General features: G+C 35.1%; 1 protein-coding gene across 1 annotated transcript; it reads right to left on the bottom strand.

Moving 5' to 3' along the window:
* Nucleotides 1-6,856: 6,856 nt before the first annotated feature.
* On the bottom strand, nucleotides 6,857-9,680 carry LOC120351360. Its single transcript, XM_039428323.1, has 2 exons — nucleotides 9,118-9,680; nucleotides 6,857-7,352 (listed from the first exon to the last, which is right to left on the bottom strand). Exons 1-2 carry the CDS (start codon nucleotides 9,655-9,657, stop codon nucleotides 7,074-7,076), a joined length of 819 nt encoding a protein of 272 aa, XP_039284257.1. The 5' UTR covers nucleotides 9,658-9,680; the 3' UTR covers nucleotides 6,857-7,073.
* Between the last annotated feature and the right edge of the window lie 5,186 nt (nucleotides 9,681-14,866).

The following is a 14,866-nucleotide window of genomic DNA, read 5'->3' as shown; positions in this document are numbered from 1 at the left end:
TTTGTCAGAACACCTGCTACAACAAAGATGGTCATCGGGGGCTGGGGAACCTCTTCCTATTGGTTGGGGACTTTGGTGGGGGATGACTGGGGCAGATGACAGTTGCAAACACCTGCTACAACAAAGATGGCCGTTGGGGCCTGGGGAACCTCTTCCTATTGGTTGGGGTGGAGACTTTGGTGGGGGACAAAATGGCCGACACTAGGGAAGGGGGGTGGAGGGGGCCGCCATTTTGGCCACGCCCCCTCGCTTCCTATTGGCTTGGGGCGTGGCCAAAATGTGGACAGGGGGGTGGAGGGGGAGGAAAAAGGGGTGTGGCCATGCCCCTCGATTCCTATTGGCTGAGGGCGTGGCCAAAATGGCGGACTAGGGCAGGGGGGGTGGAGGGGGAGGCCACACCCCTCGATTTCTATTGGATAGGCAGCTCTCTCAAAACACCACTACTTTAGAGGTTTAATATAGTTACAGTTCTTAGGCACGATTCTGTAAATCATAATAATGCATCGGATTTGTTCATGACAATGCTTTTGTTTATTTGATAATGAATTGATTCTCAGAAGTGACTTGATAACGACCGAAGATAACACACTTCGGTGTTCAGTTCGATTGAATTTGCAGAGATGGTTAAGCTCAGTTGATACACAAGATAAAGATGTGAAATGTTGCCTAAAGACCTGTGTCTCATCGATCTTCTCTGTATCATAAGCTAGCAACGACTCACAAGATGAAGCAACAAAATGAAACTAACCTTAGCAACTCAGATAGCAACACTAGAAGAGCTTCCTATACTTTTGTTCAGGTTCTTCTGAATGAAGTGTTGAGGGATTTTATCTTCGGGAAATTTTCAATTGTCAAGTTCAGAACAAGGTGGTCAAAGTTCAAATATGACTTAAATGCTGTGAATACAGCAGTAGATGAGAAGTACAGATACTAACACTTTTTTTCACAAGTTTTCCCCCCACCCCCTCTCACGGCACTCATCCTATGTACCCCCTCCTCCCATGCACCACTCCTGCCCCCTCCACTGCTCCTTAGAAGGAGAAGAAGCTCTCCCTCTCGCTCTCTCTCTCTCTCTCTAGAGGAAGGAGAGGTGGAAGATGAAGGAGAAGAAGAAGAGGAAGAAGAAGAAGAAGAGGAAGAAGAAAGAGAGGTGGAAGAAGAAGGAGAAGAAGAAGAAGAAGATGATAACAATGATACTCTCTCTCTCTCTCTCTCTTTCTCTCTCTAGTCATGCTCCAGTTAATATAGCCATGCCTAATTACATTCAGTCATGCTCAATTACATTTAGTCATGGTCTATTTGATGTTGAAGCAGAGAGAGAGATATGAGTGAAAGAGAGAGACAATCTACTGACAGATTTAAGTGAAACAAACTTCTGCCAGATTTAAGTGAAATGAATATCTTACTCTCAGATTTAACTGAAACATGTACTTGACAACGATGTGGAGCACATGCAGAATTGTGGGTTGTACACACAACGAACATTATATTTTGAATGTTTCCTCAATCATAACTAATGCATAGAATGAACTTGTATATCCAAATACACACACATTAGTAGACATGTAACTTTAAACTCTCTAGAGAGTGATCTATGATCTTTTACATTTTTTATTGGCAATGTCATATAAGCATTTCCAGAGATCATTAGAATTATTAACAATAGCTAATGATTCATCATTATTTGAACAACCATAATGCAAATGTCCAGTTTCTAGTATATTGAGTAATTCAAAAATTTCAGATAAAATTGGAAAGTGGAGATTTTCTGTTTTTGTTAATGCAAGATCACTCACCTCATCACCCATTGGAAATTTAATATTCTTTGCAATTAGATCAAAATCATTGAATGAAATTGACATCAAGAGACGAGATAGTCTCTTGAACTTTGAAAAGCTATAACAATCAACCATATTTTTCAGTTGAGTGTATGTACAGGTAAAACATGATAAGAAACTATTTGAATGAACTTGTATCTGCACACTATACTACACACTTCTATAAATAGAATTGAGCTTCAACGCATGTGAGATCTTTACAGCTCAACCAACAAAGTGTTACTGAACGGTTAAACCTAGACATTTCAGGTACAATGGAAAATGAAAACAATCGAGTATACACTAGAAATTTATTTACACAATACACTACAATTGTTCATCACTTCCTCTTCAATTTTTATTAGTTTACTAACAGACAGTTTATGGGGTCTGTAATAGCATAGATAATCATTTATATCGTTCAAATTCACTGTGTTTAAGAAAATGTCTTTTAGTTGTTCCACCAAATAATGATTTTCATGAGTTGAATGTTTAATTGCAATTTCACAGGCATCATACCAATCAATACACTGTTCTAACCTCATTTCCAATTCACTATCGGCTTGCACCCACTTGCACGGGTCCATGATGAGCAAATGTAGAAACTATACATATGTCGGTACTAATATAGAGAAATTGAATGGTTCCTGCCCCTTCCCTCCAATGCAACATACACGAGCAGTATGATATTTCAATGCTTGCATACAATAAACACATTGAATTTCTTGTCCGTTATAGAAAAAGCCATATCTTGCAAAGTTTTTCTTTTCTGTATTTGAATAGAATTGACATTTTTTCATGCTAAGCATTCTATTGTTTTCACACATGAAATTTGGAGATGAGTCCATATTTTTCATTATCAAAGAATTATAGCTGCGAAAAGCGCACATCGGCCGCCCGGATTGCGATGATGAATTTCACAGGCATTATAACACCAAGAACTTGTAAAGTAGTTAAAATTTGGTTTCTCAATTTTATCCGGTAAACAACATACATTTTTGTGTAACCTTCTCAGAAACTTAGCTTTCTCTGTACCTTTTGTGTAGATTTTATCATATCCTTCAAGATAAGATATCAATAATTTGTCTGTATAAATAAAATTACCATCTTCCCAGCGTATTTTGTGATAATTGTTCTCTGCCCATGTTGCTTGCTTACGCAATTTAGCATTCAATTCTGACTTTGCAAATGGTGATTTGAAATGTAACACAACAAAGCTATTTACCTGATCTATGATTCTGATTTCTTTCACAATAATTTGATTAGAATTTCCCTTGAACCAATGCATGTCGACTGTAGCGAATTTTTTACAGGAGAGAGTTTCTTCCTTCTGTTCGATGATGTGCTCTGTTTTCTCCTCCTCCGTTGTCCTCCTTTGTCCTCCTCCTCCTCCTCCTCCATTGTCCTCCTTTGTCCTCCCTTCTCCTCCTCCTCCTGTGGTTTAGGTGTACTACATCTTGAGGGATAGCAGAAGAAGTCTTGCTCGGCATTAAGATCACGCTGTATCCCGATAGAGCGTGTTTTCTTCTCAGAATTAGAAGACATTGTAGATGTTAACCAATCAAAGCTAAAACCTCAAATGAGTAAAATTTGAAAAATGCAATCTCAAAAATTTCAACCTCACATGATCTTCTAAAGTGATATAGGGAATTCTCCATTGAAGCTTCGTTATTTTTATATTAACGTTTGTTGCTTCTGTAGACTCGATGCAATTGAGATCTGTTGGTGATCTTAATAATACAACTTCTTGTTTCAAGTTTAAAATTATTCTTTGAAAGTCTTCAAAAAATGGTAAAACTAATTTAAGAGGTACACAGAATGTAAACTTTTTATCTTTTAGTGTATATCCTGCTCTGTCAAACCCAGCCAAGTGATATGTGTTCTCATCAAACATATTTTTCACTAGTATAGCTTTAATTGTTGATGTTAATCCAATTAGTCTTGATTTAGAAATTTGTTGTCCAGCCAATTCATATCGAATTTCATCAAAGAGATTTCCAATGAGGTTACTGGATAATATATACTTAGCTTCTATCGGATCATCCCCGGCCTTCGCAGCTGGTTTTGGACACTTCACCTCCCCCTCAATAAATATAAATGATTTGCATGGAAGACTGTACTGATCCATAGAAGCCACATGGATGCGAGCTTCATCTGAGGGTTTAATTTCTTGACCCGAATATACTGTATGAGTATGGAACTGAAATTTAGTAATATCATTATAGAACTCAAGTTGAGATTCAACATCAAGAATTTCACTAATTGCTGCGCTGTACATGACACCAATCTACTATAAATCCCAACTTTTCCAATATTCTCGCGCTTTTCGGTGATATAGCACATAGCTTTTTAGGTGTTGACTCTATCACGTTCAAGTCTCTAATGAGCTTCTGTGAGCAAATGCTAGTGTGAGGTTTGAAAACAAGGAATCCCATTTCAAGTTCTTTGTTTTTCACAAATGTGAAGTCTAATTGTAATTATATCTCTTGATCTGTTACCTTTATATTAATGCTTTGAATTCTATGTGTGTTTAAAGGCATATAGATTATCGGATTAGGCGTTTCATTTATCAAATACCCACTAGGTACTCTAGGTGAGAACTTGTATATAATATGTCTCTGTTTGCCATCAGAGTAACTCCCACAGGCTATATTGCACTCAACTACAATAGAGTCAATATTTGTTATGCTAACTAAATGCTGAGAATAATACCATTTATTCGGTTGTAATATAACATTATCAAAACCAAGCATTTCTCCTATTGAAGTAGATGATGTAAAGTCAATAGGCTTATCAGAAAAAAATTCGAGCTTCATAGTATTCGTGTTAGCTCTTATATTAAGTTTCTTTTCGTCACTATTCAATTTAGTCTTTAAAGCTAATATAATGTCATCAACTTCATATGCACCCGTATCAAGATCAATTAATTTATCACCATATTTGAAGGTAGAATTTTTACCTTTTATAACATTTGCAATGCTATTGTAAGTACAGAAATTATTCAAACCAATTTCACATTCTTTATTTTTATCCAAATCGAGAATTTCTTGCAAATGTTCATGAAGATCACTTGATCTAGATCGTAATGTAATAACAACCATCTTATATGTTTTCGGTACAAATACTGGATTACAACTGGTTCGCAAAAAAAGAGCATAAGGTGTCCACATATATTTGTATGTAATGGTTGCATGTGCTCAACATTGTAAAAAATATTTACACCTGTTTCTTTTTTCCAATATTTATTCAATTCATAAGGTGGTTGTAAATTACCAATTGGATCAAAATAGTAAACATTTGATCCTCGTTTCTTATAACCAACCCAGTGTGTACCATGTCCAGATTGAGTGTCTAAATTAACAATACAATTCTCATTTTTTGGAATTTTATTAGGTAATGTATCTATCATGTATACACCTCGTAGGGGAATTTGTAATAATTGACACCATTTTATTTGATCGTGATTAGACAATTCACCATCAATATTCACTTTTTCACCTTCTTTGTCTTTCTACGTTTTTTAACTCCTTTTTTACTTTTTTCTTTGGGAATAAACTTACACCATATGGTGAGGAGGAGGATGTGGGGTTGGGCCCAATCAAAATACGAACACCACTCAAGATTGAAGGTACGGTTTCAAATAGTAACCTCTACCTGCAATATGCTGTTCCAACTGAGCAATAGCTTTTTTCCTTATCGAGCTGCTATGAGTTTTCCTAACACTAGTGCTCTTCTTCTTCTTCTTTCTCAAACCACCGCCAAACGCTGCTTTAGCTTTCATCACTTTTGTTACAAGATAACTAAGTGTTTTTCACTTAGAGCTGTTTTTGGATTCTTGAATATTTCCCATGCTGTGTTTGCAAGAGCTCTGTCTGCAATCGCTTGCGACTTATTATCACTATTTTGAGTGTATGCTATATCAGGTACCTTACAGGATCTATCTAATGAATTTATACATTCATCAACTCTCTTTAACGTTTCATCAACCTTGGTGCCAGGTCCCCACCACTGATAGCCACCAGGTAAGTGTGTTTCAATGGGGGATGCGTTTATCAAATTTATTTGTAATAGTTGATGTAATGTCCCCCGCAGTACCCGCTATACCTTTGACAATTTTGCTAGCCGAACTCAAGTTTCCTCTCCCTCGTTTCCTAGAAGATAACTTTCTTCTACATACCATTTTTCATTACCTTTCAACTCAATAGTTGAACATCGATTAAGGTTAATTAATCAAACACTTAACTTCAATCAAGAGACAAAGAAATTGTCTCACTAAGTGCTTTATATATTACTACAAAGTTGGTATGTTTTAATCAATAGGGAATACAATTTTCTATCATCATATGTCTTATTAACACACTTGTTAAGTATGTTGTAAGTTTTGTAGAAATTGCAAAGAATTGAACGTTCATCAATCATAAATCTATACCAATGTCTTAGACTAACATCGAGAGAAGCATCTGATGAATTGACACATGATTTGATATAAGATAATGTATGATTTCTTACTAGCAGTGATTCCTGCATCAATTGAGGTGTTTCAAAATCCCTAATCTTATTTCATACATTTTGTATAGATTCCAATATTCTCTTACTATCATTTTGCATTGAATCATATTTTTTCAAAGCAATATGGAAAAGAAATAGCATATTCACACAACATATTATAAAGAGAAGAACAAATAAAACTCTCCATACGATTATCTTCATTGCACAACTTCTCCCTTCAAGTGTTGTAAGACTGATAAAAATAGATTGCAATATCTATAGTGAGTGTATAGCGCTAACAGATGGAAGAGAATCTCACAACAAGGTCAAGACCGACATGTGGTGCATGCGCGTGCGCGCACAGCAGCAACTATAAAATAGCTTCTCTTGTGAGCAAACACTCATTGACTGTACAAGAGCATTACTATTCTTGCGTGAACTATTCTACATTCATTGAGTGTTCAGTTACAAGAGGATCTATTCTTGCGTGAACAGTGTACTATTCTACATCTTCTTCTTTGACACAACAAACAGGTGAGAATCAAAAACAATTTTTATAAAAACAATATTACAATTTATTATTAATCACTACAATATTTACATTATATACTACTACTACTTATAAAGCATCTCACCACAACATGGTATGACAATAAGATTGTTAAATTTTAACAATCTTAATGTCAGTCCATGTAGCAGTGACATGCTTCACCACTATTGCTAAATTTTTACAATTGGCATTAAATTCAATAACTTTTACGGGGGAAATTATGGATGAAAATCTCTGAGGTAGATATACCTCAGAGATTTTCTTTGTAGATGAAATGTTTTTTTTAATATTATTCTTCTCCCGTGGTGGTTTGTTCCCTCACGAGCCGAGATGATACTATGCGGGACATCTTCCGCCAGCTCACGGAGAGGCATCCACGGTTTAGCCGTGGGTCTATTGATGATTGCAACAAAATCATCCTGATTGTCATCATCCCGCGCACCCTCCTCTAGTAGTGGAACCATGGAGGAGTTCTCACCTTCATATGCACATTGTTTCTGTTAAATAAAAATAAATCTATGATTAGTAAGTTATTATAATTTGTTTCAGATTATCAACTACTTGTGATCAACAGATTATTGTCATAATCTCAACTTGATATCATCAGATTGACAAGACATTCTTTACACAAAGTGAGTAATATCAGTTATTGAAATAATATTCCTTGCTTCATATTGCAGAATCCAATAGTGATGCATACATCAAATTAATAAGCAAACTCTTTCAATGTACATTGCAAGAAATAACTATCAACTAAATCAGTAATTTTCTTAACACATCACTTTAATATTATATTCTATTATAGCAAAAAATAGTATGCATGATGAGTACAAATAATATGTAAGCATCATAATAATGAAATCAAAATATTCATCTTATTCAATTTTTTGACTGAAGTCTAATCAACTAGTAAGCTTGATCAGTTCAATTTCAAAAAGTAATCATTATAATATTCATGAACTCAAAATATACACATTTTAACTGAACTCTAATCATTTAATATCACATTGTGCATGCATGTAATACGAGGACATCTATTGGAAATTAGTTTTTTTTTCTCAGTAAAGTGAGAAATTTATTAGATAGTAGCATGCATTCAACCTAATCACTTCAAATAATTATATTTCTTGATTTCATAAAACAACATAGAAGTTGCTCAATTCAAATGATCATACCAATGTAATCATTATAATATTCATGAATTCAAAGTATACACATCTTAACTGAACTCTAATCATTCAATATCACATTGTGCATGCATGTAATACGAAGACATCTATTGGAAATTAGTTTTTTTTCTCAGTAAAGTGAGAAATTTATTAGATAGTAGCATGCATTCAACCTAATCACTTCAAATAATTATATTTCTTGATTTCATAGAACAACATAGAAGTTGCTCAATTCAAATGAATATATCAATGTAATCATCATATTCATGAACTCAAAATATACACATTTTAACTGAACTCTAATCATTTAATATCACATTGTGCATGCATGTAATACGAGGACATCTATTGGAAATTAGTTTTTTTTCTCAGTAAAGTGAGAAATTTATTAGATAGTAGCATGCATTCAACCTAATCACTTCAAATAATTATATTTCTTGATTTCATAAAACAACATAGAAGTTGCTCAATTCAAATGATCATACCAATGTAATCATTATAATATTCATGAATTCAAAATATACACATCTTAACTGAACTCTAATCATTCAATATCACATTGTGCATGCATGTAATACGAAGACATCTATTGGAAATTAGTTTTTTTTCTCAGTAAAGTGAGAAATTTATTAGATAGTAGCATGCATTCAACCTAATCACTTCAAATAATTATATTTCTTGATTTCATAGAACAACATAGAAGTTGCTCAATTCAAATGAATATATCAATGTAATCATCATATTCATGAACTCAAATATACATCTTATTCAATTCTGAACTGAACTCTAAAGTTGAATAGTTTCATTTCCTATATTACAATTCGTTATCAAGAAATAATTCCTGATTGAAATTGTCTTTCAAATCAGATTCATCAATTTCTCACAATAAATTGAACTCTAATCATTTAATATCACAATTTGAGTACATGTAATGTGAACAGATCTATTGGAAATTAGTTTTTCTCAGTAAAGTAAGAAATTTATCAGATACTAGCAAGATTTAGTAGCAAGCTTTCAACAAATTAATGACAACATATAAAGATTTAAAATTATCTGTTCACATTACATGTTAATAATATTTGAAATAACCAACCTTTGAGGGTACAAAGTTGGTTTCCTCCTCATCATCCAGAAAGTGCAGCTTTCTCTTCCCCTGTTGCTTGTTGGAAATCATCGTGAGTGGTACACGCCTCGGTGCCCACCCCAGATGAGATGGTGGTGTGTCCGGTACAATGAATTCCTCACTGCTCATCCCTCTCTCCACAAAGACACCACGGCTCTTCAGCGGTGAGTCCTCGCAGTCAGATGCAGCAGCAGCAGCAGCAGCGGGAGCAGCACTGGTATTGACGGATGGAAGCTTCTTCTTCTGTGCAGCTTGCGCTGCCCAGTAAGATGGGAAGGAAGTGCTTTGATGTTGATGAGGATGAGTATATGGAAGAATGTAGTCCTGACGCGTAGATGATGAGTCCATGATGACGAGGATATGTGTAACAGGATCGTGACTAGTGCTCAAATGAAGCTGGCAAATCCAATAACCGCTACTTATATACTCATTCGTTTCTCTCTCTCTGTTTAGGATGAGTGAGAGATAGTGCATTTTCCTGCTTATCACATCCTTCACATACAAATGCATTCTAACACGTACAGCAAGGTGCATTCAGAGAAAAAATATCAAATTCTCACAATGCACTAATATGAAATTCCTCAGTTCCAGATATAATATCTCGAATAAAAATATTTCGAATGTGAGAGCAATGTAATATCAAATCTCCTCATTAATTTTAATAATTAAAATCACATGTTGACTTGCTAAATTTCTTCTCAATATTATTGTGATTTTCATTATGTTTGTTGATTTCACAGAGTTCGAGTGTGCACTACTGCATAATCACTCCAGTCTTTGAGGAGGAAAGACGTATGAAGAACTAGTCTGAGAGTTGGAGTGTAAGCAGAGAGAGAGAGACAGTACAGCACATCATTCATTGCATGTAAGTATGATACAATTATTTTTTTTTCTAATCATGATTTTTTCTGAACTTACTTCTTCCCTGATACTGCTACAATGCACTTATTCCTAACAAATCACTAATATCTCGATTCTGATTAGGAATTACTTCTACAACAGAGTGCATATTGTACAATATCCAGCTTGTTTTCCCACACCATCTTCTTCTTCAACATTCGTCTTTTCTTTTCCATTATAGCTCATCTTCTTATATATACAAAACGGAACATGTATCACTTTTTCATAAGGATTTTCAATAATATATTTGCAATATACACATTGCAGATATGATTTCTCATGTAAAAAATATCCATTGCAAAATAGTCTGCTCTATTAATAAATACCGAGAGCTTGAATGGTTCTGAACGATGGAAAGTTAAAACTCGTTCTTCATATTGTCATAGAATATTATTATCGAAATTCTCCTCTTCACATGAAATATTATCTTCTTTGCGCCATCCACAATTTGGACTGCATTGCTCATGTTCCTTACTAGGATCGTCTGTTGCCAACCAATTTTCTAAATATACTGAACAAAACACACATTGAACAACGTCAGGTGCTCGCACAATTTTAAAACCCTGTTTAGCCATATTTTGAGGTAACAACAGAATCGATTCTAATTTCCAACAATTATCAAATGTTAATAACCTCAATCGTTGGTGCATGAAAATCTGATCCTGAGATAACATTTTTTGCACTGTACTTGCAGCTTGTCAAATCACAACTGATTTTTAGATTAATGTTTACTTGTTTTTTATATCTAATTCTGTGCCATAGTGATATATCCTTTGTTTGTTTTCAGCAACCCGCTAGTAGCAGAGATGGAGCATAGCAGAGAACATAGGCTTGGAGGCGTGAGTTCGTGAGCAATTCGCCATTGCATTTCCTTTGAAAACGTAGCACCTGACATTGAAAATGTGCTTCAAAACTCAAAAGCTTGTGTTTTTGAGATAATAAGAGAACACGCTGCACGTTTCGAAGGGAATGTGAAATGATTTTTAGTATTAAATGTATTATTGTATTAGATGGTAGTTTTAGAATCAGAGGAATCTGAAGCTGTTTCATCCATTGTGAATCTTCATGGCTGCTCGGCCATAGGCTTGAATGTCTTGGAGAGTTATGACGAATTGAATGAACAATTTATGTTAGCAGTTAGGAAAATTTTAAGTTCATTCGATAACTTTGTTCGATTTGGGAGTGGGTGGGTGCTGAAGAAGATTGACTCGCTTGATGTAAATGTGATTAGATATAATCCAATATACACAAGCAGTTATATTCAAACACCCCAGTTCATCAAGAATAAGAAATGTGTTATCAATGTCAAAAATCATTCTGATGAAAAGTGTTTTCTGTGGAGTGTTCTAGCCTATTTTCACCAGAAACCAAATAATTCGAGATTGAAGGTGAAATATTTGAGCAAATTTGCTCATAGGCTGAACACTCGCGCAGTTAATTTCGGCAGTTTAACCACCGATCGCGACATAAAGAAATTTGAAATTCTCAATACAGACATCGCAATTCATGTTATCGCTTATGACAACAAAAAGTTTTTCCCCTATCAAACAAACATATTCTGTATGCGTAAATACCAAATTAATCTTTTAATGTTGAAAGGTGATGCAGGAAAAACACATTTTTGTTTAATTAACACCACGATCGGGAAAAACGGATTGTCACATCTTCTTTCTCACCTTTCGAAAAATGCTCATCAAGTACATGTTTGTAATTTCTGTTTTCACAGATTTACATCAAACAAAACAGTAAACACAAAAAATGAAAAGAGAAAAAGAGAAAAGCAGCGACGTGGGGTACCTGGGTTGGCCGTTACCCAACGTACAATCATGAAGACCATCCTGAAAAAAGAACCCAGGTACCCCACGTCGCTGCTTTTCTCGGACTTCCCTGTGTTAAATTTAAGACAGCTATTTATTAAAACAATTCTTACATATATTAGGAAACATAAAATAGAACTTCTTGCCAACATACAGCACAATTACCATACTAGACTAAGAAATAACCATGGCTATTCTATCCCCAGATTAATGCATGGAATAGAACTTAAATCACCGTTCTACTTAGCTCAAATTATCTATAGGAATTTGCCGGAAGACATGAGGGAGGCCAAGGGTTGCAGCGATGTGGTGTATAAAAGGAGGTTGGTGGGGTGGCTCTTTGGCTTGGGCTGGAATGGAGCTGAACAACTTCTTCTTTCACCCTACACGTAGCATCCCAGCATTGATTATATACTAATATTACATTTGCATCACCGCTTGTCTTGATCCCTTTGCTCTTTCACTTTTTTGTATCTTACTTTTATGATCACTCTGCGCTAACAAACAAAAACAAAATGTTTTGTCTTGTTTTTTTTTCTCCTCTGATGTAGACAAAATGATATCTTATTAATTAAGTATGCTTGTAGTATATTATTATTTGATGAGATACATATTACTCTTACTTGATAAGAACTCTCCCTCAATCACAGACGAACAGTCTTTTTGGGGGAATTCCACTCTATATATGTATTATGGTAATAGTGTTTAATATGTAAAAAAAATCTTTAATAACCTGTTTGAAATATTGTAAAAACAATGAAATGTATGCACTTTTACATATTCTTTTAATGTACCAAATGTGGAAATAAATGTGGAAATAAACCGGGATGGGAAAGCAAATTTGATGAGACATCTAGAGCTTTGTTCAAAGTTCCAGTCTCAGAGAACTTCATACCCAAAATGAGGTGAGACAATCAAATTTAGAAAACTCGGTTTGACTTTGAAGAAAAAGTATACAATCCACGCGGATTTGGAAACATTTGTTGTGAATATGGATGGTAATGAATCTGAGGATGTACCTATCACCAGAAGTTACACCAAGAAAACGGTGTTTCATATTCCGTGTGGGTATTGTTTTGTTGTAATTGATGTGAATGGGGATATCACGTATCAGTACTCTATAGATCAAGTAATATCAATGAAAAGATCATGGAGAAATTTCTCAAGGAAATAATCGAACTGGGCGATTTATTGAGTGCAGATATAAAATGCGAAATTCCAATGGAGCATTTAAGTGAGCATCAGCAATGCAAATTTCAAAACGCTGATAAGTGCGGCCTTTGCGATGGAGTTTTTACCGAAACAGAGACAAAGGTATGCCATCATGCACATGAAAATGGAAAGTTTTTGTGTGCTGCTCATGTGTCGTGTAATTTAAATACTCGAACTGACGATACGATTAGCTGTTACTTCCATAATTTTAGTGGATTTGACAGTCATTTTATTCTAAAAGTCTCGGCAAATGTAAAAAAGAAATTTCCTGTATCGCCAATACATCAGAAAGATTTTTGACATTGACAGTGAGAAAAATTAAGTTTTTAGATTCATATAAATTTATGAATGAATCTTTAGAAGTATTTGTGCACAACTTGGTAGATAGTACAGATATGGAATCGAAGTTCAAATGTCTGTTTTCAGTATTTAATGACCCCGATCTCGAACATAGGCAACTCTTGTTAAAAAAAGGAGTATATCCCTATTCGTACATATCTTGCCCTGAAAAATTTGCTGAGACTTCTCTCCCTCCGATAGAATGTTTTTATAATGATCTTAACGATACACCCCTCTCCACCAAAGACTATGAGCATGCACAAAGAGTGTTCTCAACATTCAAGTTGAAATCTCTCGGCGAGTATCATGATTTCTATCTGTGCCTAGACACCATGCTATTAGTTGAGGTTTTCGAAGAAATGAGGTCAACACTTTTTAGGTCATATGGCCTCGATGTGACTCATTTTGCTCATTACACTTGGAATTGTATGTTAAAGTTCACCCAGGTTGAACTTCAATTGATTAGCGATCCCGATATACATCTATTGTTTGAATCAGGAATGCGCGGTGGTGTTTCGTTTATTGCCAAGCGTTATTGCGAAGCCAATAACAAACACATCCCTGACACATACAATCCCACAAAACCAAGTAACTATTTGCTTTATATAGATTGTAATTCTTTGTATGCCCACTCTATGAATCAATTCTTACCTTATGGAAATTTCAAGTTCCTCTCAGAGGAAGAAATCCATGCTCTTGACTTTACAAATTTGGAGAGTGGATCAGAAACTGGTTATGTAATTGAATGTGATCTCAAGTACCCACAGGAGTTACATGATATGCATGCCGATTTCCCTCTCGCTCCACTTCATCAAATTCCTCCTAGCGAATTGTTCTCAGAGTACCAAACCAATGAGAACGGTCAAACTCTGACTAAAAAACTCATGAACACACTTTTTGATTGAGAGAGGTACATTGTTCATTACATGAATTTGAAACTGTACCTTCAACTCGGATTGCAATTAACAAAAGTACATTGCGTCATTAGCTTTTCCCAATTGCCTTGGTTGAAGAACTACATTGAGTTCAATACCTGTAATAGGCAAGCCGCGAAAAATAAATTTGAAATCTCATTCTTTGAACAAATGAGCAATCTAATTTATGGGAAGTCATTACAGAATAGACAGCATCAATGTAATGTTCAAATTATCACAGACACCAAGCGTCTAGATAAGTACATTTCAAATCCCCTATGTAAACACTGGCAGATAATAAGTTCGGATGTGATTGCGGTTTTCTTGCGAAAGTTGGAACTAAAAATGAATAAGCCAATCTATTCAGGTTTCTGCATCCTGGATTTGAGTAAACTACACATGTATGATTTTTTCTACTGTAAATTGCAAAAAATCATACCATGGCAACACATTCAGCTTTGTATGACTGATACAGATAGCTTCCTCTTATCGTTGGAGACACCCGATGTCTACTAACTGATAAGAGAAAATCTAGAA

Source organism: Nilaparvata lugens, chromosome 5 (assembly GCF_014356525.2).
Source record: "Nilaparvata lugens isolate BPH chromosome 5, ASM1435652v1, whole genome shotgun sequence".
Taxonomy (NCBI): domain Eukaryota; kingdom Metazoa; phylum Arthropoda; class Insecta; order Hemiptera; family Delphacidae; genus Nilaparvata; species Nilaparvata lugens.
The sequence above is the reverse complement of the archived record's forward strand: the minus strand, read 5'-3'. Positions and strand labels throughout refer to the sequence as shown.

Bases quoted from the DNA above. Each gene is read 5' to 3' on its own strand.
- LOC120351360 (XM_039428323.1), bottom strand. From the start codon at position 9,657: ATGCATTTGTATGTGAAGGATGTGATAAGCAGGAAAATGCACTATCTC. The intron at 7,353-9,117 runs GTTGGTTATTTC...TTTATTTAACAG, and splicing joins CCAACTTTGTACCCTCAAAG to AAACAATGTGCATATGAAGG.